Below are 26,179 nucleotides of genomic sequence, written 5' to 3'. Positions count from 1 at the left end.
AGTCTATTTCTGGAAGGTGCGTCAGCGGATGCGGCGAGATCCTGACCTCGACTCGCGGACATGTAGTCTATTTTAAGACCCAGAAGGTCTGTCGTCGGTTAAGACGTCAAAAGTACACCATGACCTATCCACGGAGGGGTTTACCGTAGTGGTTGTGATTAATTTCACCACAGGATGTAACACACTGGCTGCCAAACTAAACTTTTCCTAGAGGTACGTTGGTGGCTGATCTGCACATTTCAAGTTGGCGCGAGGTTTGGCAAACTATCGTACAAGGAAGTTTCCAAAGGGGATTTCCGGATTCCTTCGCCGATGGTAAATTTCAAAGATCACCAAAAGTATGCAGAATTTCACTATCAAAAAATGAACCTGACCGTGATATCTTATCCACCCCTGCATGCTTCCCATGACATGGAACAGTTCCCTGCGGTAGATTGTACTAACCAAACGTCATTCCAGCTTGGATTACGCGGCTCCAGTACCAGTCGTGACTCCCCGTGGCAGGGTTACTACTCAGACCGTGATTATGCGTCACTAGGTCATGTACTGTGCCTCGGCAAGCAGCCTTGGTAATCCTGTTCATATAACTTTGGAGGCACCCACCACGACATGTTGTAACTGGTTTCATTTTGTAATTGTCTGAGCTGCCAGTGACCAGGGTGACACAATCTCTCAGACTCTAGTCTCCACCAGACTCCTTTGCAGGTAGAAATGGGCCTAAAAAGGGGATATTTTGGGCCAGAGGAGTTGGCCGGTCAGAGAGGGTCCAAGAGAGGGCCCAACCCCTCTGGTCAATGATATCCCCTTTAAATTTTTAGGCTGATTTCTACTATTTATTCAGCCTGAAAGGAGTCTGGTGGAGACTACACTGTCGCGGTCAGGGGCTGATTGGGCCTCCTCCCCGAGGGTGTGTGGTTCGGAATCTGTTATCGTTCGTTGCTTTCATCATTTTTTTTTCTCCAGAAGTCACAGCTTAGAAATTGTTACTATTTCGTTACCTTTTTTTTTCATTACCATTATTATTATTATTTGTTGTATCTTAATTCCATTGTTTGTATGTGACTGTATGTATTCTACTTGTTATTTATGTATGACGCAGAGCCCCACTGTAAAGCAGTGTTAACCCCCCTGGATAAAAAAAAATGACGGAAATAAAACAAACTTCATAAAAATAATCCCTACTCAACCAATGCAATGTCAGAATGTATGTTTTATATGTGTTCGGTAAAACAGCAGAGACAGCCTGGGAGGAAAATAGATAGGAAAAGAATAAAATGCTAAAGGTGTTTCAGGAAAAAAACTTTTATACTTTTCAGAAAAACGGCACGTAAAAGAATTGCCGCGACCCGGGATTGAACCGGGGACCTTTAGATCACCAGTTAGACAGGCCTGTGTGTCGGCCTCCGGGACTTCAGTCTAACGCTCTCCCAACTGAGCTATCGCGGCGGATGGAGTTCCGGGTGATTTGATTGGATAATAACCCAAGATGACGTAACCAAATTACCCTGGCGTTCTCCTTCCCAGGGTATAGAGCCATTTCTAAGTACTGAAACGTCACCATGCGGTTTTAATCATAAATGTCAGGTAATTGTGCTGTACATACAAGTATATTTTGTACCACTCATCAATGTGTAAGCTCTCAATCTCATCACTTCAGTTCACCGTTTGGCATACAAAAAGTACATCTGCCTAGGAAAACTGATGTTTTTTTTTATTTTTTATTTCCGACTGGCCCCAGCATTTTTTTATGGACTGCTGGCAAGAGGCTAGGAAATACTTGATCTGACATCAGGATTTCCAACCCTCTGAATTCCTGCATGTTCAGGAGCAATTTCTATAAACATACAAGCACACGGAGGGACGGGTCCTGAAGACATCCTGGTCCTGAGGCATTTCAATTTCACTTTGTTAAACTGTATTTGCTCATGTTCATGAATTCTGAAAATAAAAGAAGAAAATCCCTACTTGAATAATACCAACCCTATATTTTTCAGGACTGAAATCGGTAACACAACATTTTCCCAGAGAAATTACACCTTAACCCAAGTTTAATAGTCAACATTTCCTTTTTTTTGATAGCTGCATTTACTTTATTTATTTTAATTAACGTTAATTTTCTAATCTCTGCTAATGCAATGTTACATTCATTAATGTTCCAAAGTGTTTCTCCTACCCGCCTATTGTCACGACCGCTTAAATTTAGGAGGTAAAAGGACAGGTAGTGTTGTTGTTACTTTAAAGACCTTTAAACATTTAATGCACACCTGTCCCCCAGATTCTCCCCTGTTCTAATGTAACACAGTGCCCTGGGACAGAGATCTGTGATGACGCAATGGTCCCACAACATCCATAACCAAGATGGCGGAGGAAGTTGAGTGTGGATCATCCATTCAGGAGACAGCACAATGTTTCCATCGGCCTCAGCACTCCAAATTCCTGCTGGCCAACATGAACGAGCTCCGATCCCGTCCGCACATGTGCGACGTAACTCTCATGGTGGGCGGGAAGGAGTTTTACCTGCAGAAGATCGTGCTGTCGGCTGCAAGCACCTACTTCAGGTGAGGCGTGTTATAAAAAATTTATGAATCTTGGCGCGCAGCGTATAAATGCGTATTGTAGTTTACGTCATCTCTTATAACATAGACCAAGTTGTTCAACATGTAAAATTACGTTGTCGTATATTGTGTAAACCCACACACTAGGAAAGCTAAAGAGTCAGCAGTTCTCCATAAGTTTCTTTGTTTTAGGTCAAAAATTTGCCATCTCGAGGGGGAGGGGGCGGGGGTTGTGACCATGGAGGTTTTACCTCCATGTTGTGACTAACTAATCGAAAACAAATATATTCAGGGGGCTAACACATACAGGCATAGGCAGCAACGAATGGACAATGTGTCAACAGGGTCATTAATGTATTAACTTTTTCCCAAGTTGAATTAAGGCTTAATTCGTTTGCTGAGTGTTCGTGAGATGAGCGGACTTGGGTTGGAATGGTGGACATCTTAAGTATGCCATGTTGTTGACGTTTGTCTTGTGGCTGTTATATTTCACACGTGTATGATTAGCTTCATACATTCATACCAAACCTTACTAGTACATGTATCAGTTTTCAACTTTTTGATCCATACAGAAAAAAGCATCCAAAACCAGCTGTATCATGGTCCATCCCGAAGATGTTTCCAGTAGGATATTGTCTGATTAAAATCTACTATCAGAGTTAAGGCTCATTGCTATCAACTCAAGCTTGAAAAATGTAGACTTATCATTATACCCTCAGGAGTGTCATTGCCACAGGACTTAAGCTTGTTTGTCACGATTACGTGACAATACATCTGTATCACCATGGTGGTTCAGACTGGTTAACAATTGGTATTGTTACACTCATCAATAATCACTAATAGATTAATCCTGGCTGTCAAATCAAAATCAGCAGTTTAACATATAAGAGAGTAACGTTACATTTCCATGTTTGGTTTTGCATTTATACATTTTTACAGAGTTTGGTTGACAATCAGTCACTGCTTGGTTGTTTGGCAGGCAGTAACATTAGTTTATACTACCGGTAATATAGCCCCCAGGCCATAGGATGACTAAACATGTACCAGTAATGATATATCCGGAGATGTTATGAGATAAGGGGAAGTATTGTAGATGTTTATCAATCCATCCTGGCTCATATTTTCTTCACTGAAAAAATTGGTGCAATTAGTTACAAGATTAGATCTAAAGAGGACACATTCATGAATATAAATGACACTTGTAATGTTGACATAGCTACCAGGGGTCAGTATATGTCCACTCAGGCCAGACCCAGACAATTGTGGAATGTATCGTTTGTATTGTAGAACTTAGATGCTATGGTGTAATAAAAAATTTTATCTTTGATAAATGAAATTATATAGGAAAATACATGTAACATCTGTGTCCATAATATCACCAGGGTCCATAATATCACCACCTTGAGAAATAGTGTGCCTAAAGATATTTTTACTGCAACATACTTTTGGTATGCACTCCTGCACACGTCAAATGTACATACGTAGGGTATGTTGCAGTAAAAATATCTTTAAGCACACTATTTCTCAAGGTGGCGATATTATGGACTATGGTGATATTATGGACACGGATGTGTAGATGAAACCTTGCTTGAAAATATCATTGCAGAAAAATTTGGCTTCATCAGCTTGGGTTCAATTTCAGAACAAGTGTGGAAATCGGTAGAAATCTTGCATAGCACTGACTTCTAGTACTTTTCTCAATGTCGTGGACTGGTCTATATCGGTTATGTTTCTGTTTCTGCAGGGCCTTATTTGATTACAGCAAGGGGCAGGGACAAGTTGGGGACAAGCCATTACAGATCGAGGCAGAGAGCCTCACGGCATCTGTTTTTGAACAAATTGTGGAGTACATCTACACGGGGAAGATTGATATCAGTGAAGACAACGTCCAAGACATTCTCCAAGCCGCAGACATTCTCCTCATGACAGATCTGAAGGAACTGTGCTGTGAGTTCCTGGAGCAGGTCATCAGTCCAGAGAACTGTCTGGGGATCCGCAACTTTGCCGAACTCTTCAACTGTCCCGAGATCCAATTTTTCGCCACCGAGTACATGGAGATGTCCTTTCACCAGGTCATGTTCACGGAGGAGTTTCTGGAGCTGACGTTCGAGCAGCTGCTGGAGATCCTGGAGCATGACAAACTGAACGTACGCAACGAGCAGGACATCGTGGAGTGCGTGCTGAAATGGCTGGAACACAAGCCGGAGAGCCGGCAGGAGCACCTGCAGCAGCTGCTGTCCAGCCTGTGGTTGGAGACGTTAGAGGCACGCTACATCGAGGAGAGGATTGCCAAGCACGAGCTGGTGATAGACATTGGTCCGGTACAGACCATGTTACTGGAACACATGCAGCCCAAATCTGAGGAGCAAAGCTGGAACTCCACACGACCTAGAGGATACATGGACGTCATCGTTGCTATCGGGGGAGAAAGTCGCAGGTAACACCACAATGCGTGAATTGTACTGTCCTGTTTCAGATGATCTACTTCAATCAGTACATTTCCATACCCTAAAGAAAAATGATGGCATTTTAACTTCTTAGAATATTTGACTATGATAGGCTTCCTGTGGTGTTTTCAAAACATGACCAGTGACCACAAAATTGATGTTTTGTCCACATGGCTGTTTCCTGTCACAGGAATAAGGACAAGGTTCTGGACACGGTGCGGTGTGTGCGCCCACGGCCCAGAGACAACACCTGTCTGTGTGGATAGACCTTGCTCCTCTCCTCACAGCCAGGAAGGACCATGCTGTCTGTGCAGCCGGTCAGGATATAAGTATAGTACTCTGCATGTTTGGGTGTCCAGCATTTCATGCTGGAAGAAAGCACATGATACAGACATAATGTATCTTTAGAACACAGAGAAGTGACAAGATGGCTGTAGAATGATTTTAGTAACTTTGTGCCTTTGTGTTCCTTTGAAGCACCATTATTATGGTCATGAGGGCACAAAATGCCCACACACAGCCTGTAGTTTTCAGGTAAAATTTTCAGGTTAAAACAGAAACTTGTAATTATGGAAACTGCAATTTTGCAAACTGTGGCATGAGTCACCAATTCCAGTGTTCAGGTGTTCTAACCTGATTGTACATGTATAGCTCTTTAACCCGTGTATGTTGAGGTTTGGAGACCACTGACATGCAGTTTGTGCCTGATCTACTAGGTGGCTACATCTTTGTGTATGGAGGGATAGCCCAGGATGGTCAGGTGCTGTCCAGTGGGGAGAGGTATGACCCAGGGAGGAACGAGTGGAAGGAGGTTGCGCCCATGCTGGAGGCCAGACACTCCTTCGGCCTGGTGGCGATCGGCTGCACGCTATACGCCGTGGGAGGCGAGGGAGACTTTGTACGTGATAATCATTCCTACTGCTGTGATCTGGAAAATTTCTTGTTAATATCTAAACTTCACTAACAATGGTTTTGAAACATCTTATGTTCTGTGAGAAGCCAGATATTGCATGTTTCAAAACTACTGTGTATATTAAAGTTAACATCCAGTATCAAACTTCTGTATCTGCTGTATAATGGTAGCTGGTATAACCCCCATTCGGCACAACACACCAGCTCCTATCCAACTCATGTGCTGTTTTGTTCCATGGGTTATGTGCTTCATGGTATGAACAACTTTCTCCCGCAGGGCCAGGTCCTCGACACCATGGAGCATTACGACATCTTCTTAGACCAATGGATACCTGACGTGAACATGACCGCACCTCGCAAACTGGCCTGTTATGCCACATGTAACAAGAAGATCTATGCTATTGGTAGGTCACATCTAATGCATAACCTGAAGGGCAAACTGTTTTTCCCTAGTACTTTGTCATGATTCATTTATGTTGTAAATTCAATCATGTATTGCAATGCATTGGAAAAAAAGTCATACTGTCATACTGTAATCACTCAATATTCATGGTAGCAAAAGTTCACAGTCTGAGAAAATGCAGGTGTTCGAGGAACTATATGTTCACAGTGGTGGCAGGTGCAGAAAAAGAAAGCAAATTATTTGTTAACTGTAATGATAACTTTGCAGTACAGAAGTAACCATGCAAACTGCAAACATAAAAGTACCGTGAAAAAATCAGGAATTACAGTAACCTGACCTAATGTACAGCTTCTGAAAATTATGCAGACAGTGCTGTAAGAAAAGTGGATAAAGTTCTTTACATATCTGTTGGTCCCTGAACCTCTGTCCTCTTCCCTTCCAGGTGGTGGGAGAGTAGGGAAGCTCTATGAGTCTGTGGAATGCTACAGCCCCAAAACTCAGCTCTGGAGCTCAGTCAGTCCCCTGGAGGAGCGCCGCTTCCACGCCTGTGCTACCGGAACCCTCGGGAACGAGCTGTACGTCGTCGGGGGGTTCCGGAAGCTGGAGTGTCCCAGCTCCGTACACCAGGAGATCAAGTTCTGCGGAGGAGAGGTGTACAGCGAGGCTGCGGGGAGGTGAGTTTGTGCAGTAACTGCCACAAGTTAGCAGGACAAGGACTATTGACACCACCCTGTAGGCATCAACAAAATACATGACTCAGAGACAACTTATAGATGTTGTAGAGTTTAAACTTTGTTCCTTCACAAGAAAGGATTACTCACCCTAAATTGTTTCGGTTGATCTCATCAACCTTCTTCAGATGTATGATCCACTCATGATGACATCAGCATTGAATTGAAATTCATAGAGGGTTGATTGTGTTGTTTTTGTTGCTTTTTATTTCTGAAAGAGCTGACTCATTTGGACTAAAATGCTGTTGTTGTCTTCAGGTGGTTCAAGGTTAGCACCAACACCATGTGCACCATGACAGGGTCATCCATAGTCAACTCTGCCATTACCATAGGCAGCAGCGTGTATGTGGTGGGAGACTTGGATGTGGGTAAGTACTACTTCAGTCATCAACGTACTAAGTCCTATATCCTTGTTAGACCACTAGCATTAAAACAACAATGAAAAAATTTAATTGTATAATGTACACCAACTCATCTCATTTTGATTGTTTTACTGTTTTGTACATCTTATTGTCTTTATTGTACTACCGGTATGATTTCTATTGTATATTACTGTTACATTTATGTTCTTTGGGAGAGAGGGCTTTTCATGAGCATTGTGATTTCTGTCCAATCCTCAAAAAGCAAATGTGAAGAAGGTAAATAAATAAGATAAAATAATGTTTGACTTGAACGTGTATCCTGGGACTCTCCGCAGGTCATCAGTACAACAGTGTCCGTGAGTTCCGTATCCCCACGCAGACGTGGCACTGTGTGATGCGAGACTTCCCCACCGACCAGAAGAACATGAACTGCTGCACCATCCGCATGCCCAGCTGCTTCCTGTTCCGCGCAGAGCTGGAGAAACGCAAGGCCGCCATTGAAGCACGCGCTCGACAGCTCTACACGCACGCCGCCGCGCAGCAGTCCCCGGAGCGATACGGGTCCGGGGGGATGACGGGAGCGATGGGCGCCATGGCACGAGGGGAGGACGGGGAGGGAGGGCAAGGCGGGGAGGGAGGGCAACAGTAACTCTTCCCTGTTCATCAAAGCCTCAGAACAACTACAACAACTGCATCCACACTCTTTACAAAGCCATGGTGAACAACTACCTGTAGATATATAGAGGAACGCTATGTATATTGTAGTTGTGTAGAAAGATAAGTGCTCTATTTTGTTGCGAGGAAACTGCTTGCATCATCAGTATGGTGAAGGAAAAGTCCATTGATCTTCTCCCTACTGATGTAGCCTTTTTGCACCAAATTGTATTACAGAGTTAGGCAGCAGGGAGAAGGAGCAAGTCTGAACAAAACAAAAGAGTTAGTCTCATTTTTCCAAGTGGGTGGTTATGGTGGGGCCAACAGTGAGTTGAGATTTATATATGTATATGTACTAGTATTCATATGTAAGATTTAATGTGAAATGTATGTGTACATGGTATACATAAAACTGTAATGTGGTATCACTGACTTGGTGATAGAGTATTAGTAATCTGACTTACCCAAGGAAGCGATGTTCTATCATTGAAGAACTCATACTTTTAAGATCTGTAATGGTTCTTAGATGTTATATATAAATACTTGTACCAACAATGCGACCATTTTTAAAATGGCAGAGTTTTTTTAGCTCAGATGTGTAGCAAATGTGTGCCTTGTGTCTTGTACAAAATTTTATTAGGTTGAGTTTTTTTATGACTTTTATTTCTTACGAAGGTAGAAAATATATTTATTACTAATGGGTGGGTACTAATGTGTACGTAACTTGTATGCAAGTGAGCAATAGATAATGTCTCCATGTATTGTGTTCAGAAAATAAGCCCTAAGTCTTATGTATGTGTCTTGAGAAATGTGCATGTATATCTGGGTGTATGTTTACACACACAATTGTGTATTAAAGCCCACGGTATATTTTGATACAAAATATATCAAGCAACTACCGGGTAGATGAATTCTATAAAGAGATATGCTTCAGATAGGATCCACAATCTTACAAAAGTTACATCAGTGACCGAGAATGACCTCTTTGATGAAAGATAGTGGATGCTATCAAGAAATGTCTGACTCTTTGAGAATTTATCCAGTCGCTTGATTAACTTCAAATAAGGAAAGTTGTACCTGGATGTTTAACCTTCATCACCATATCAAGTATTTGTATGAGTATGTGGTAGTGTGTTTGCTCCTGGTAACTCTTGGTGTCATTATGTAAGGAAGTACAGAAGTACATGGGATTTGTGCAAAAGCTATTTTTGTTGCATGGCAATTTTTAGACTGTTACAGATTTTGTTTTCATCACTATGATATACTGTATTTTTTTAAAGCTTGTCATATGTAAAGTGCTACATGTGTAGCACATATATTAGTTGTTTCTTGGATTTAGTCCAGAAATGGTTAAGATGTTAAAAGATTTGAAAGTGTGAAAAAACATAGAGTTTTAAAACTTAGAACTCTTGAAGAACACATTTCATTATCTGTAACAGATACTATGATTAACGGGATTTAATTGGTGTGGTCTCACAAATGTTAACTATATGAGGGAATGTAGATGCTGGTATTATGTATGAAATGTTCAGCAATGTAACATTTTATTACAGGAAAAGAAATGGACAACACTCACATTGGTTGTCAGTGGAAGATGTCACGTGTTTGATCAAGGACTTTCTTGGTTTGTGTGTGTGTGTGTGTGTGTGTGTGTATGTGTGCGTGCGTGTGTGCGAGGAGAGGGTACTAGTAATTCTGCCTTAAAGTCAAACGCGAGTGCGATTATAAAAAAATAACCATTTATTATTCAGTGCAACCTGACTTAAAACAACAGCAACACAAGACTTTTACTTAGTACGTAATGATGTAATTATATTCTACCAATTCCTGTGTATAAACATCAAACTTACCAGTACATTCTATAAGCCTAATCATGTACACATCCTCAGTACACCCACTTGTTACCCATTGGAAGAAACAATATGTATACTCACATATCTAAACTAATGAATGTGCTACAGTCAATGTCAAAATTATGACGCACAATACGTAGAGCAATGCTGCATCTCACAATATCCTCAAACTATATTGTATACTGGCTCAACAGTTCTAAAACTTGGCTTGTTATGAAGTGAAAACTGCTGACAGTGTCTTTAATACCTATACGTACACCTTGTCTACATCAGTAGTAACAGGGCTGTGTTGCAACACCAGTTTTAGGACACAGTGTAAGGTTGGCAACAACAAATTTACACATCTATCACTGCGGTAGTCAAGCATGGGTTAGTATTTTTATTCATAAAGATATTTTGGACCAGTCCAACAGGTCTGGACCTTTTAGCCTTGTGGTTAGTGCATTGGGTTTGTGGGTTGGCAACCCTTGTTCTGTGCTGGTTAGAATCACGGGAGCCAAGAGACTGTACTACTCACCCATTTGTGCTTCAATATTGGGTCAGACCCTTTTGCATGGTGTATCTGATTGTGACATGGTACAAGTTTTAGAGTTGCAAGTTGCATGCTAATGGCTGGTTAAACAATGAGTCAACTTCGTTAATGGTGCAAGTTTAACAACAGTCAACTTAATGTGTTAAAAATATCTAAAGATGGATCACTTTCACTAACCTTCCACCATGTTGCATTTGGCAGTCATAAGGACATTTGTCCTCAGACTAATGTATTGTAACATGGTCAAATCTTTTCTCACCAGGCAGGCCATACCAGTAATGTGTGTTTAAAGTACAAATCTGTACCGTACAGCTGGACAGCTAGGCTGTCTCTTACTGGATTATGGGAGAGGGAGAAAGGCTTACTGTTAACAAAAATGATCCATTGACGATTACAGAAAGTGTTGAATACAACATATCTAACACTGACAACGACAGCTAAGACCACTACTTTAAAAGTACCTACTACCTCTCTGTTCTAGTGACGTATTTACAGGTAAAATAAACTCTGTTAGATATTCCTATTCTTACAGTATATACATATGTTCCCTGCTACAGAATTCCAATATCCTGATACATAGAAGTTCTACTTGTATTTCATGTCAATAGGTAAAGCAGCAATGTGAGTCTAACATTCTCTAAAATCCATTCTTGAATGACTCTTTCTTAGTAGATTAATATACATCAATTTCTACTTAAGTTTCAAGAAGGAGGTGATTTTGAATTCCTCTTTCAGTGTTTGGTATGTTTCAAATGTTTGGTATTAAGATCTATTAACAATGTTATAACAGCAGTTAAAATAACAATTAAGGTTGGATCAGAACCCTAATCTATATGGTTAAAGACGTTTGAGGTATTTACTGAAGAAGAAAGTACAATGTACTTCATTTGTGCCACATTTCGCCTTCAAAAACTGCAGTAATTTGAGTAATAATCTAACAGCACTCTATCATGTAATCAAGCCAATTTCTTAGATAGTTTTCCCTACATGTAACACTTGACAATGTGCAGAAGATTGATAACTCACAGCACTATGCTACATGTAACTTGTCTGTAAAATATGCCATGCTTTATCTCATTTTTTTAAGGATCCCCTTCAATACTATCTTATCTCATGTTTGTACAATGCTGCTGCCTGAGATCTTCTCAGATGCAAACAATGTTCAGGGGTCAATGAACCTGAAGTCATTGCTGTTAATAACTCAGAGGTCATTGTTGTCCCTGTGTGTCAATGCTGTCAATGAACCATGTTTCATTGCTGTCAATGCTCCAGGGATCATTGCTGTCTGCTCCAGAGGTTGTTGCTGTAGATGCTCAGGAGGTCATTGCTGTGCTGTTTCCTGTCATTGGTTGCTGTCCTCACTCCAGTTTCTACTCTGTTACAACACCAGGATGCTGCCAGCTATGTGAAAATGGCGACAACCTCTGCTATGGTTCCCAAGAACGCTCCAAAGATGTTTCCCCAGACGACAAGCCACCCAAGGTGCTGCCGAATCATCTGCTCTACAAGCTGGAGGGTAGGGGAGGGGTTTAAGACGTGAGGTTTTTTTAAAGGTTTTAAGACGTGAAATTCAAAGACTTTCAACAATGTTCCCTGTTGTCTGGGGCAATGAGAAACAAACTACTCTCTGACCTTTTTGACCTTTGGTGGGGTGAACTCCTCCATCTTGACTGTCATCATCTCGTCCACCTGTGCTCGCATGCTCTCAGCATTCATGAACTCAAAGGTCTTTAGGTTCTTGGCTAGCTGTAAGGCACAGAAGTAACATGTCAAACTAGCATTTTCACAAACATTGAGATGTAGACAGGATTCTTTTTGTGTGATTTCTAACCTTGAGGTAGACTTCAGATACAAACAGAAAGACTACAAGTACTTGCTTCTGGAACAGATTGCATATAGTAAGATCTAGAAGAGGTATTAAGAAACTGTAATTTTTCCTCTTTTTGTCCTGAAAAGATACAAGTACTTGGTTGTCTTAAGGCTATACGTGGACAGTTACTGTCTTTAGTAAGTTTTTTAGGTCTTCTCATGCATCATCACTCACCACTGGAGTCATGTCTCTGCTGAGGCCCTTCATCAGGGGCTGGATCATTTTACTGAGTTTACCAGCATCAACCCCCATCATGGCCAGCATCATTCCTGGGGGGAGGGGGATGATAAAACAAGGCTTGAAAACAACTCTTAACTGAATGGCAACAGAAGTTAGCATATACATACTTTTAAGGAGAGACAATCATACATATACAGTGGAAATCAGTGTCTGTTGACAGTATTTTTCATTCTTAATAAAGACTAGTAGGCTGTTATATAGAATTTAAGAAAACAATGGGACAAAGACTGCTCTCAACATTTTACCTGTGCTAGTTGTGCGACGGAAAATTCCTTGTGGCCAGGAAACAAGGCAATAGGTTTGAGTAAGAAGTTGGGTAGTAGGACGTTGATAGGGAGCATTTAAATACCAGTATCAATAGATTACAATATAAATAGACAATGTTATGGGCAATGTACATGTCCAAAGATTCAAGAGAAAGATATGTATCTGCATGTTGTTATGAGATCAGGATAGCACATGACAGTTTTACAAAGCATGATTGCACTATGGCTACACAGAGTAAGATTTTAAAGTTTGTGTATTGGGCTGGTAAAGATTTCATAGGATTATAGAAACATTTCAGGTAGTTTCAGCACCCTGTGATGGAAACATTAGTATATACCTTCTGGCTTTTTGTAGAGCTTCTGGACTTGGTTGTCTATGATCTGCATGACTCGTTCTGACTGCAGTAATCTCTGCAATTTACTCTCTGAAAAACATTGGATGATTTAGTACAGAACACCGTGCTATAAACTACGAATCTGTATCTGTATAGCCAGTATAACTTCCCCTCGGCGTAACACACCAGATGTGAAGTAACAAAACATTGAGACAAATCTATTCGTAATGTTTACTGCCTTCCACAAAATTTGAGCTTGAATGCAAATCATGTAAGTCTCATGGTATGTACATTGTGTTTGTACATTGTGTCTAATTTTGCATGTAACATTATATTTCATATAATTCTTATACATCATAAAATTTTTCTTAGCGTACTACTTTATGATGGAATCTCCCACCATTATTATCTAGCAAATAGTGGAGACATCCAATATGACATAACATCATAAGACATATTACTAAATCATTGCTACAGCATTCTATGATATTAGGCAGAAGTCATTTACTAGTATATAGTCAGTACAAATATATTGAAACATTGTCTATCAGCCAAATAGCATGAACAGAGACCCAACTAACCATTGGGATGCACCATCAGGTTCCCACATTTTGCACTGAAAGTGCTTCTTTTGGAGCTACATGTGTAATACAAACACATAGAACAGAAAAAAGATAATCAATCCAACATATACAGAACTAAACAAATTACTACTAATCACAAAAAAGGGCAGAAGGAAATTAAAGAAGGTAAACTGCTATAACACTAAATAAATCACAACCAAGGAGTAACAGAAGGTCTATGTTTGATTAAACTTAAGGAGGGTGGTAACTGATACAAATTTCACACTGCAAAAAACAAATCACAATGAAATGGTCCTATAAAGACAAAGCAAAGAAGAGTTTGAATTTTCAGGCATGTATCAATAATGTTAAAGACATCCTACATACATTGTACCCACCTATTTGAAAAGCAGCTAGGAATTCTCCACTCTTCCGATGCATGTAATTTTCAAGGTACTCTGTTTCAAAGAAGGTCTCCAGTACAACGTTCTTCACTGTTTGTCTGATCTCCTTGAACTGTGAGGTGATGACTCCACTGCAAGGAAAAGAACATTGAACAAACTATTACATTAAAGGCTACTGCATGATTTGCAATTCTCTGTCAGACTGCCAGGTGGTGTTCATGCACAGTCAAGCCCACATCCATTCCAACCCACATAAAAAATTGTTCAAGCTGTTCAATCTGGAAAAAAAAGCTTCATGGTAACAGACAATCTCCAATTTTCCTTAATGATGCCACGTTTGTCTGCAAAGCGATAAACGATATATAAAGTGAGCAACCAGTTTTTCTGACCTGCCGATGAGCCCAGGTATTCTGTCAAACAGCATCTTGACGGCCAGCCAGTTGGTGACCCCTCCTGACACACTGAACAGCCCCATGGCTCGGAACACCTGCAGGAAGTTCATAGCTGCAACAACAGCAACACTTTCAGCACCAAGGTCAAGTTAGCAACGTAATAGGTAAAAACTTTCCCATTCAGGATGGGAAAAGATTACTATCAAGAGCTGACGCTAGGCAATATAGTAGATGTATCATAATTTGCAGGCAGAGCAGAATCTGATGTTCATTCTGAATCTTATAGCATGTCATAGCTTCTTCTTCAAGGGTCTGACAAAGAAGTCCTTTGCTGCATAACTCCCTTCGCACTCCCAAAAAATAAACGCCAACACTCCAAGAAGTCTGCTAAAGGAGGCTACTGACAAATGGCTTTAGAACATTTACATGAAGGAAGTGTACAACACAGTTCCTTAGGATCCTGAAAACCCTATTTCAGCCTCTGAGACAATGTAGACATCTCACCGTGCTGTGGTACCCTAGGGTCGTTTTTGAAGATCTCCACCAGCGTGATTCCAATGATCATGGCCACCAGGCAGATCAAGTTACTGACCTCACCCACATGGAAGTAGTCTCTTATCCTAAACTGTACAGGGACAACAGGGAAATTTGGTCAGACACTTCCTGTCTTGAGTAGACATGTGGAGGATGAATTCAAGGTCTGCAAACTACAAGTTAAAGTTGAATAAAGAGGCTCTTTTACACAACCAAGAGGTTTATTCATCTGACGTTTTAGTGACCATCTGGTTCACATTGCTCAGCACAGGTGTTGCTGCAATCCCACACACAAAGTATTTGGTTGTGTTAGAAGAATCTCTTTATTCAGTGACCTACCAACTACTTTCATGAAACTATTCACGGATACATATAAAAGTTGTTTCAAACTATTATCTAACCATTTAATGCTATTATTTGGTTACTTGCAAAGAAGCTTTGAGGATTCTAATGTCTACTAATGTAATTCTGTCAGGTCACACATTTCTGCCAACCTGAAAAAAGTGTTTGTCTAGAGAGATCTCCAGCGCAATATCCCTGCATATCTAAGCCATGCATACCTGGAGGGTGATGCACAACAGATCTCACACACACACAATGCATTTCAAAATGGCAGATATATTTAACCTGGAAGACAAATGTTAATAGAGGTCATTTATGGAGTAATGTTTCTTCAAGGAAAATGGGAGAATTTGCATACTAGTGCGATGCATTGAACAATCTTGACAAAAATGAATGTGTTTTAAGAAACCTGTATCAAAAAGCTGTGAATGATTCAGAATGACTGCAAATTACCAGAGAATACTGAGAACAGGCTGGAATATTTGAAGTTGTGTACCAGAACCAATAGGTATTTCCCCCACAACTACAACACCCCCACACTGCTGTACAGAAATTTCAATAAGTAAGTGTAACTGCAACTTTCCCATTGACAGAGTAGCAAATGGCTCTCCCACAGAGCAGTTTCCTACATATCTACTTATCCACCAGTTTCCTTCATGCTGGTCTGACCATTCAGTAAAGAGGCCTCTCCTGTGAATACTATCGATCACCACAAAGTGAATTTGCCCTTTGTGAGAGCAGGCCTCTTGATAACTGTCTCCTCAGCCTCTGCCAAGCACAGCTTGATGCTACTTATTACGGATTAGCATACAGGATGACTTAACAACTTGGCAATCCACAGCTTGACTCTTTTGGGGAAACCTCTTGGCAACCAATCCTCCGTTGAGGAAATACTTAACGTTGTACTGATTACATATAATGTATAGCCCATCTCCCTAAGGGGTCCTCTTAGAGCTGATTCCTTGCATCGCCTCCCAAGGGCATTCTTGTCACGGTTAACCACACTTTCCCCATGAATAGCAAACACCATTTGCGTCACAGCTATAAATACTTGTCATCCTGAACCTTTCTGCATTCAGTTTTTCCTTAGCGTTTGTCTGAATGAAGGAATTAGCTGCAGAGATTACAACCTCTGTTCCAGTATGTTACGTAGTGGTTACATTACAAGTCTCCAACATCCTGTTCTATAAACGCAAAATGGGGAAATGTGAATGTATTGAAAATCAATAATGTCTAATCTTTGATTATGGACTGCAGATGTGACCAGAATTCTACAAAGAGGGAAAAGGACTTCAATATGAAATATTATCAGCGTAAATGGCTTTGATAATTGTTTATTACAGATAAATGCACATGACTAAGGGGTGGTAATATGACATGATTTTATAAATGGGATGTTCCAAATTACACAAGATAGTTGGGCAAGATATAGCAAGTTGCATGGTTAAAGGAAAAAACTCTAGTTGTATAGATGGGGGAAGGGGACTACAATTATATACATGTACCTTCGAACCATCATTTTATGCCTCTGTGTTCAAAATCTCTATGTGACTAGAGAAGAGCCTTTGGTCTTACTAATTGCAGAGTTTTCAGCCATTAGAGGTCTTCAAGATAATCTGTGGTAAATGCAAGTTAGAATGATATTATTTACAACTTTAAATAAATCTTACATTTTGTTAATTCTTCAATATTTAAAAATATAATGTAAACACCTGTGAATATGTGTAAGTTCCACTGGTGGTATAATCTAGTCACAACTATCTCCACTAATACTTGGAAACATTTGACTGAAATAAGTCTCTCTACAACAAGCCTGCTAAAACAAAATATTGTTCAGTGTAAATCTAGGAAATCTTTTGTCAGAGTCTGATCTTTAATGTGCTGGTATTCTTTACTACAAGGATTGTAGATTTATTTCCCAACTTACTCAAGTACAACAAGTGAGACAGCAAATCCACATGTGTGCAATACTCTGAGACCTCTTTGATATGCAACCCCACAACTTGACCTTGAATCACACTATTATGACCTCCATTGCTCCATTATTGAAATAACATGACTCGTTGATTGCCTCATTTTGCTGTAAATAACCACAGTCATAAAACTTATATCAAGATCTGTACTGCCAGACATCTTGGACGTGCCAGCTAGGGGAGTCTAGGGTCACGGAGGTCACTTGTCCAATCGTTCAGCAGATGGGGGTCAGACAGGTACATTTGTCACCTTGACCACACAATCTCAAGGAGGCCAGAAAAACATGCCAGAAGTACTCTTCATCTAAAAAGTTTCTTATCTGGAGTGTTTTTAAAAGGACATTTATCTTGGCAAGGGTAGTCGGTACATTCATACACAGTCAGTATGTTTCTGAGGGGGAATATACTGACATTTGACCTATAAGGTAGATTTCATCACAGGTATGTATAGCATTGCTCACTCAGCTACTAGTAGGCAGACTTACTCTTCATCTAAAAAAAAGATTCTTATCTGGAGTGTTGTTAAAAGGACATTCATCTTGGCAATGGTGGTCGGTACATTCATACACAGGTCAGTGTGTTTCTGAGGGGAAATACACTGGGGTTTGACCCATTGGCATTAAGAAATCCCTGGGCATGCTGTAAGGCAGATCTCATCACAGGTGTGTATTGCAATGATCATCCAACTAGAAATGTTGTGACAAGGTTATCTGAAAAGAAATGCTTTGACTTGACAAGTACTTATCATGATGTTAAAGTTTGCTTCTTGGAATAGGTTTGCACATGCACTACACTTCAATACCATCAGAATGGATGATAGGTTTTGATGATGATTTTAAAAATGTTTGCAATGTATATACTAGACATTTCAAAAAGTTTCTAAATAAATGACAAAATAAAAATATATCAGCTTTCATTGCGCTTTAGTCTGCTGGAATGACAGAGCAACAAAGGGTAAAGACAGTGTTCACATGTGAGTCCTCTCTATTGCCACTCCTTCCACACGGCAATCATCTAGGCCAGGCCCACATGTAGGTGATGGGATATTGATCAAGTGACATAGAGGGCCAATCAGCTAATGCACCGGGGAAAACCTATACACCATCTGCTCAGATTAAACGTTCTGCCCTCACCATCGGAAAAGAGACTCATTTGGAAGACATGGAAAATGTCTAGAGCATTGGCCTCTGGAAAATATACTGATACATTTTGCATTGTTTTGTGGTAGATGGCCACTGTCTGATACCCTATACCCTATACTGCCCCCAAAAGATCAGATGCATTCAGTGGTAGGAAGTGCGATTAGCATCTCTTCTATCTGCACCAGGAAACCATAACTACAGATCTCATGTACTTTGATGCATACTTATGAGGCTAGCAGCAAAAATCAATTCTTGTTCAGCAGCTGGCACAAATTCCGGCCCTAAAAATGTCCATTAAGGTAGCCGGCAGTGGTGGTACATAAATGTGACTGAAATCTTGGGGATTGGATTTAACTAGCAGGTGTGTACAAATCTCATGGTTGGATGTAACTTATTGTAAGAAAAGAATTTGCTCTTTGATTTTTATAGTTTGTTCTACACTTTGCATATTTGTCAGAACACAGCTGCCAAATCTGCCAGAATAAGACACTGTATCCAGTGCACAGCACAACTGGATACATGTAAAAGGTTAGCAATTACACAATCATCAGTGTGTATGGTAATTGTACTCTTCACTCCTAATCCTCAAATGTTCTTAATAATTCATGGAGTACTAGTCTTCTTATTTTGGTAAACATGTCACATCTACTGTTGGCTAAATGAGATTGGCAAGCCTTTACAAGATTCTTTACTATATATCTTTGTTTTCAACACAACTAAAAATCTGAAAAAAAATTACGACTATCTTTTGTAATCACCGTATTCTTCTTGTATGGTTTAACATGATACTAAGCTTTTTACCGGGTACAACACAATTTTCCTTATGATCAGAACAGTATACTGGGGTCAAGGAGAGTTTAACAGCCACCAAGATGGTAATGGGATAAAAGGCTAAATCCTCGATCCTGACATTTCAAAGAGCAGCCCTTGATATTTGTTACATTCTATGTTGTCAAGTTTATGTTAAGTAAGCTTATGTTTATTAATATACCCGCTTTAGCCGCTTTATGGGGCTAATCTTCCAGGGTTTGTTAAACAATACAAATATATAAAACATATAGCAGATTTACAAACAAGTACAGACTAAAAGAATTGAGAATGAATGAATAATTAATAATTAGATCAGATCAGAGAACTATTTAGGACAAATTATCAGGTAGTGAAGGCATACAAAGGCTACTAAAATTGCTAGACTATTACATACATACAAACTGCTAAATACAAAGCTTACATAAATGTATACCCCTGCATATACTTAGCTTAAACAGACTACAATGTACTTCCACGGAGGTTGTCCTTGATACTTCAGATTTTATTTGGCATTAGGCAAAAACACCTCAGATTTTCAAACCAACAACAAACACACAGCAGTCTGTATAAGTCAGACATGGAATTGTTTTGATGAAGCCCAGGGAACATCTGGAGGGTTCCATCCTCAGGGAGGTTAATAGTCTTTAGTGACACCATCATTTTAAAGAGAGAAAAAATGAAAGAAATCGACCAGGCATGGGATGAGGGCTGCTGAAGAGACGTGCCAGTCTGTCATTTGGTCCAGAGGAAAATTAGAGGAGTTGGGGCAGAAAAAGGGTTTGGAGTTGACCAGATAACTATTGTCAATCATTGATTACATCAATATTCTCTAATTACATCTGTAACTACTGGTATAGGGTGTGTGCAAGATGTAGTACCTCTAGCCTATGACTGGGCACAGTCAAATATGATTAGTTCCTTTTTGTTATGACTAAAGGAAATTATCATACAAGGACACACGTACAAATAAGACTAGAAGATACATAGATTTCATGGGGTTACGACTTTTAGCTAATTTTGTGACACAACAGATGCATGTGAAAAGCAATGCCAAGATAAAACCAATATCCCCTTTTCATTTCTTAAGAAAGAAAACAGACCTAAATTTAGGTAAAAATTAATGCATTGATGATGTTATAAATTACTGGATTCAACATATTACCTTAAGTATGTCTGAAGGATGATGTCTTTTTGCTAGAAAAAACAATTATGAGAAACAACCAACTGGGTTGACTCTGCCCTACAATCCTAGTCAATACCATGTTGCTGTCAGACTGCGGGGACAACTAGTCCACTTTGCCTGATGAAATTTGCATATAATTTTGACTGTGGCAGCCAATAATCATTGATCACAGTTGCTCCCCTAAGCAATTCTCCAGAGAAAATTGTACTACACAGCAGTCTGAAATAATAATGAGAAATTTTCTCTTTGACAGGAGCTGCTATGGGGGCTTAGTCAATAACTACCACAGTTTTAGTACCAAGGCTAGTCAACATAAACTGTTGGAAAATTTTGAACTGGATGGAGCCTTGGACCTTGGCTGTTAAGCTTATAGGCAAAATGGAAAATTCAAAATGAACATTGTGCGAAGATGAAATATCCATCTCTCTAAATGCATTGCAGTCTATTCTGAATCTTATGCTCCAACTGCACGATATCCATGATATATTTCCTCTGTCTACAACCTTCAGCAATGACATTGAATTAAGCTATTGTATCCGCCGCATTGGCAAAATACTTAACTTTTATTCTTCCTGAGACGGGGATAGATATATTCTGATTCCACCCGGCGACGGCCTGTCTATACAGTAACAGCTGACATTTAGGGAGACATCATACCATTTATCCTACTTCTTCATGGTCTCAAACCGTCTGTGGTTGCCACATAGACAAAGCAACCTTCAATATTAAATCACAACAGAAAAACATCTATAAGTTCTTATTGAGTAAGAGAGTCTACAGTATAGTAAACAGCTAAATGGGAGGTGAGTTGGCTGAGCCTTGACCTAACCTTGTCATACAATATGTATAAGGTATACCTCAATCCAAACAGCCTTGAATGTGCTTTTGACATACATGAATTATTTGTATGTGGCTATCATCAAAAGTTTTAGAAGAAACTGATAGAAAAAGGTGTAAGGGGTTGTTGTGGGTGCTGATTGAATTAGATATAGTCTGGAGAGGGTGGCTGTAAAATTGGAAGTGACACTCATATTGATTTTACAGATTAAATTGCAGAGACAATTATTTCCTTGGCACACACACTCCAGTGCACACCTGTGTGGTAGTGTGGTGCATTTACGTTGCTAATGCTGACTTGGCTTTTCTCTCTCCTGCTTGTGGGATGTTGGGAACAAATTTGAGAGAAGCATACATGTATGTCACTATTTTTATCTGAAGAATGTTACACTAATGAAAAACAACAATGGTGAAGCTCCAAGATTCTACTTTTATATCTGTTGTTCATTCTAGAGTAATAAATTGTACCCAAAGCCTTATTTTAAAAAAGTAAGGCTGTGTTTGATACATCTGTATAAAGACTTACATTTGCATCAGCTGATTCAGAAGTTGTTTATTTTATAACTGTACACTGCTGTCTGGGGGCAAACATGGCAGCTGAGTCTCTGAGGACACACCGTCCTAAGGAGCGATGGGGAGCAGTGAAGTATGTGAACACCGGACAAGATGGATGAAACCATCAACAGCTCTAATGGTGCAGAGGGGTTGGGGTGGAGGTGGTTATAATATATCTACTTTTCTCGCTTATCTTTGGAGATAGAATAAGATTTTCCCAGAAATAGCAACATATATACCAGACAGGAATTCTTGTGTCCAGTATTCTACACAAAGTAGCCCATCCTTATTAATGGCTATGGTGGTCTCCTTGATGACAGCTTAGTTCAATGCATTTCACCTTTACAGACAAGGTCAGCATTTGTGGGCTAACAAATGTATTATACCACACATATGAAATTTTGGCTCTCATACTATTACTATCAAAACAGAAAATTGTTTAAAAGAACACATTCATTAAGTGAGGCTACAGTAATCTGATTAGTTGGAATTATTCCTTCAAAACTTTACAATTTGAAAGAAAACTGCCGACTTAGATAAGATGGTTCGTTGAAGCCCTGCCTCTTCCAGAGAATTTACTTCTACTAGACAGTATTTCCTGGAAATGGCATCTGCTGCAATGGTACATTTACACTCTTGCCGTTACATAAAAGAACTGGGACATTCCATCCACTGTGGTGGTCTCTAATGTCTACTTTGGAATGATGGTCATCCATCACGAGATCTTCTCCCTTCAATACTTGATGGACGAATCATCCCCTTATATTTCTTCCAGTCAGAAAGGATAAACAAGTGAATGGAAGGTGCACAAGCAGGTCTACTATTTCCTCAGATGTACATTGGTGTTGATTATTATTATACTTTTCTCCATGGAGAAAGTACACTAGTCTGCTACTTGTCAGGAAACCTCAAGTGTCCAATAGACTGTGAGAGCCACTGTGTGTAGTCAACATCTTTCAACTATACTTTTACGCTTTAAGAAACTGAAAGCTGACCTTAAACCTTCTGTATGACCTTGACACCTAGCCGCCCACCAGATTTTAGCAAATGGAAAGAAGCTGAGAAGGTGGCTTAGTAAGAACATTTCGGTTATGTACCCCACCAGAATTTTAGAAAGCAAGATATCTGTGGGTACAAAACAGCAAATAAGTTCATTCCCTTGGCACTTTCCTAAGATCACACATCAATTATCAAATATTTCCTGGTTATTTTTTTTCTTTTTTTCTGCTCTGGGTACTCACAGGAGTGAATTCAGTACCCAAGTCACACCTAACTCAGGAAGCAATTTGGAGTGAAGACAGGAGAATGGTTTCATGTACATTCGTACGATGACTGCCACTCATGTGATAAATGACATATACTCTCAGGTGCGTGCATCCTTCATGTGACAAATTGTACACATAGCTATGGCATACATGTAGCTCTACATCAAAGAATGTCATTTTGTTTTCATTTTGCTTCCTGTTCGTATTGCTTCCTGTTCGTAGCAAATATATTCTGGTACATGTATTAGACATTCAATTTGGTTATTTTACCAAAGGAGCATCATGTATCCAATGTGAATCACGTGGAATTTTATGACAAATATTATGATCATAACCAGAAGTGTGCTTTAATTTCAGATAACACAACAACACAATTATCAAATCACAGCCTTTTTCTGATACTGCTGGAATCAGCTTAAATGCTTGGCAGGGCTGTTTCCTGTCAACATGACATTGCCAAAAAAAAAAACCTCCCTCTCCAGCTTTACCAATATCATAACTTCCAGTCTGTAATTTTGGACTTACTTATTGACCTGGATGGGAGAAAATCAATGAGTTCAGCCCCGTGGCAGACAGACCCTACTGCACATTGAGTAAAGCCTGAATTAGGCCAACTACCATTTGCAGTTGTGGTGCTCTTGAGCTGATAGATAACATATAGATGGATATATGCAGCGGGCTTTTCCTGTGAACGATAGTTATGATCTTTCCAAGTAACAATTGGTCACACTTCTTTAAATTTGCACCATAAAAAGTTGACCGATTTCCTCAGGGCTTAGAATGGATTCTACTTGGAAGTTGGGAAGATGCCAAACATGAAACAATTTGACCTTCTGTGAGGTCTAAGCCTTAAACCGATTGCTTGCAAACGTAATACAATCTTCCATTAGAACCATGGCATATAGGAGGGCAATTCATAAAATTATTTTTTATTACATGTGCATGTACCAGTACAGGGCTGCAACTTTGCACTTTGTAGATGTACAATAATGATTGGCCTGTCTGCACTAGATATGCCAATAGAACGGTGGAGTTTTGGGCCCTAATTATCTGCATCTCCTCATTCAACCTCTGCTTGGAGAGTCATAAATTTACCCAGTAGTCCTGTGATGCCATTTTAAAAAAGAAAGTAGAATTAACCCTGATGAAAACAGCCTCCATTTCCTGCCATTAAAGTTTGGAAGCTTCTTGAAAGAAATCAACATTACGTTCATTGAAACTACTTCCAATTTCCTCCTTGGCCAGCCATGTCTCTATCTCTATGTCCCGAGATTTAATTGAGCGGGTTATATGTCTGGATCTGACTGACTGAAGCAATCTATTGGCCCCAACTTTGGGGTCTCTCAGGGGACAATACCATGATGAGAAGATATGGAGACTGGTGGGGTCACACGTGGGTGTAGTCACATGTGGGTGGGTACCCAAGTTTTCTGGCTCCTGGATAAATATACAAGAGACAATTATACTGAAAATGTAGTCACCATGGCAAAGTTTGAACAAAAATCCATTTCAACTTAAGCTGCCAGTCACTCCATTACAGGACAAAGGTGCCATTTCAATTATATCTACTGTAGAAGAATAGACCTAAGGTATGGTGGTGAATGAGAAAATTTGACCACAGTCACGTCAACAAACTGAGAAATTTGATTACCAAGTAGAAGCAACCCAGTAGTTATATGGTGGGTAAGAATGGTAGGTAAGAAACCTACAAGTGGGACAACTGACCAAGCAAGTCTTATATATCAAACACTGGACACTACCCAACTAGCCTGATGAAAACAGCATACTTCATTAGAAGAGTAGAAAGTCCAATGACTTGCTTGGGGCTGAAGGTGACTGAGGAAGTCATAGTGGCACAGTCTCTACATGCTTCAGACTAGTCATGAATAGAAGTCTGTAAGCCATGGTGTAGTCAGCATGCAAACTGACCATGAGAAACAGTCAATCAATTAAGCCTGTTGGAGTTCCAAGCTTAATTGAGGGCCACCAGAAAATTTGTGTAGTTCCAGTTCTACTTTGAGGAAAGTTTCAAGATTTCAAGATTAGATTTGAAGAATAGAGAGAAACTCTAGATCTTCAACTACTAGCAGGCAAACTTTTTTGCATGTACAAGTAATTCCTATCAATTTAGGATATACATGTAATGTAGAATATATAGTGTGGGTGAACATATCTTCCATCAATGATGGAAACCGTCCAAGCACTGTCGCCATCTCAAGTACACCATCTCCAGCTTTCATGTCTTAGAACCCTGTCTTCAAGGGTAATGGATACAAGGAAATAAGACCTGTGGTATATCACATCCACTAGCTTGACACCATTGGCTTCTTCGGATATTGAATTGCGCCACAGAATTTGATTCCAGTAGGTCTCTTCACGTATAGCCATTGACCCTAATTTCCCTGGGTGACACCTACAACGTGTATCAGTTGAGAGGTGATCATTCAATAGGAGTCTTGCATAAATTTCCCAAGGGCGCCACAACTGGCAAACCTGCAGTTTCTCACAGGGAATAAGAAAGATTGGCTGTGGCGATTAATGGACAATATGTAGGTTACTGGCTTTGAACGTTATCGTGTGAAGTGGTCATATTCGGTTAAGAGAACTGGCAACACAGCCAATGACTCATAGAGAATCACATATGAGAATGGGTAGGTGGAGTATTGAGCCGTGGGCAATTTGGTTATGGACTGCTGAAATGAGGTCAGAGTTACCTAGTGGCCACTAAGGAAAATAGGCTTGGGAGCTTTGAAACCTGTTTTCAAAGTCAAATTGGATCATTTTGTTTGCATTCAAGCATGCTCATAAATAGGCAAATTTAAGAGTGTTTCATTCATTATGGTTACCTGAGATGGAGACAGTGAGCATGCAAGACAGCTACAACTCAGTACTTTTAACTACCAGTAGCTACTGGAAAAAGCATCATGCTTCTCCACAAATGAGGATGACTGCTGTACTGTTGTACTTCTCATATCAACCCTAATGTCAGCATAGACAAAAGAGTGTCAAATTGTTCCTT

At 39.9% G+C, this 26,179-nt stretch overlaps 2 protein-coding genes and 1 non-coding gene across 3 annotated transcripts; 1 reads left to right on the top strand and 2 right to left on the bottom strand.

Annotated features, from left to right (window-relative positions):
• Nucleotides 1-1,337: 1,337 nt before the first annotated feature.
• On the bottom strand, nt 1,338-1,446 carry Trnaf-gaa. The gene is made up of 2 exons: nt 1,410-1,446; nt 1,338-1,373 (listed from the first exon to the last, which is right to left on the bottom strand). It is a non-coding gene; the product is annotated as a tRNA-Phe (tRNA).
• Nucleotides 1,447-2,312: 866 nt separating this feature from the next.
• On the top strand, nt 2,313-9,662 carry LOC109473508 (gigaxonin-like). Its single transcript, XM_019773385.1, is given in 9 exon segments — nt 2,313-2,558; nt 4,300-4,992; nt 5,193-5,239; nt 5,242-5,319; nt 5,719-5,900; nt 6,192-6,318; nt 6,760-6,991; nt 7,307-7,416; nt 7,746-9,662. Coding segments are annotated over 9 exon segments (1,983 nt in total). The 5' UTR covers nt 2,313-2,358; the 3' UTR covers nt 8,060-9,662.
• A 370-nt stretch (nt 9,663-10,032) lies between these two features.
• Nucleotides 10,033-24,276, bottom strand: LOC109473319. Its single transcript, XM_019773189.1, has 9 exons — nt 24,256-24,276; nt 15,024-15,144; nt 14,517-14,631; nt 14,122-14,258; nt 13,164-13,250; nt 12,805-12,831; nt 12,494-12,588; nt 12,082-12,195; nt 10,033-11,958 (listed from the first exon to the last, which is right to left on the bottom strand). Exons 1-9 carry the CDS (start codon nt 24,274-24,276, stop codon nt 11,851-11,853), a joined length of 825 nt encoding a protein of 274 aa, XP_019628748.1. The 3' UTR covers nt 10,033-11,850.
• Nucleotides 24,277-26,179: the final 1,903 nt, after the last annotated feature.

This window comes from Branchiostoma belcheri, unplaced genomic scaffold (assembly GCF_001625305.1).
Source record: "Branchiostoma belcheri isolate BF01 breed outbred unplaced genomic scaffold, Haploidv18h27 scaffold3, whole genome shotgun sequence".
NCBI classification, from domain to species: Eukaryota; Metazoa; Chordata; class Leptocardii; order Amphioxiformes; family Branchiostomatidae; genus Branchiostoma; species Branchiostoma belcheri.
The sequence above is the reverse complement of the archived record's forward strand: the minus strand, read 5'-3'. Positions and strand labels throughout refer to the sequence as shown.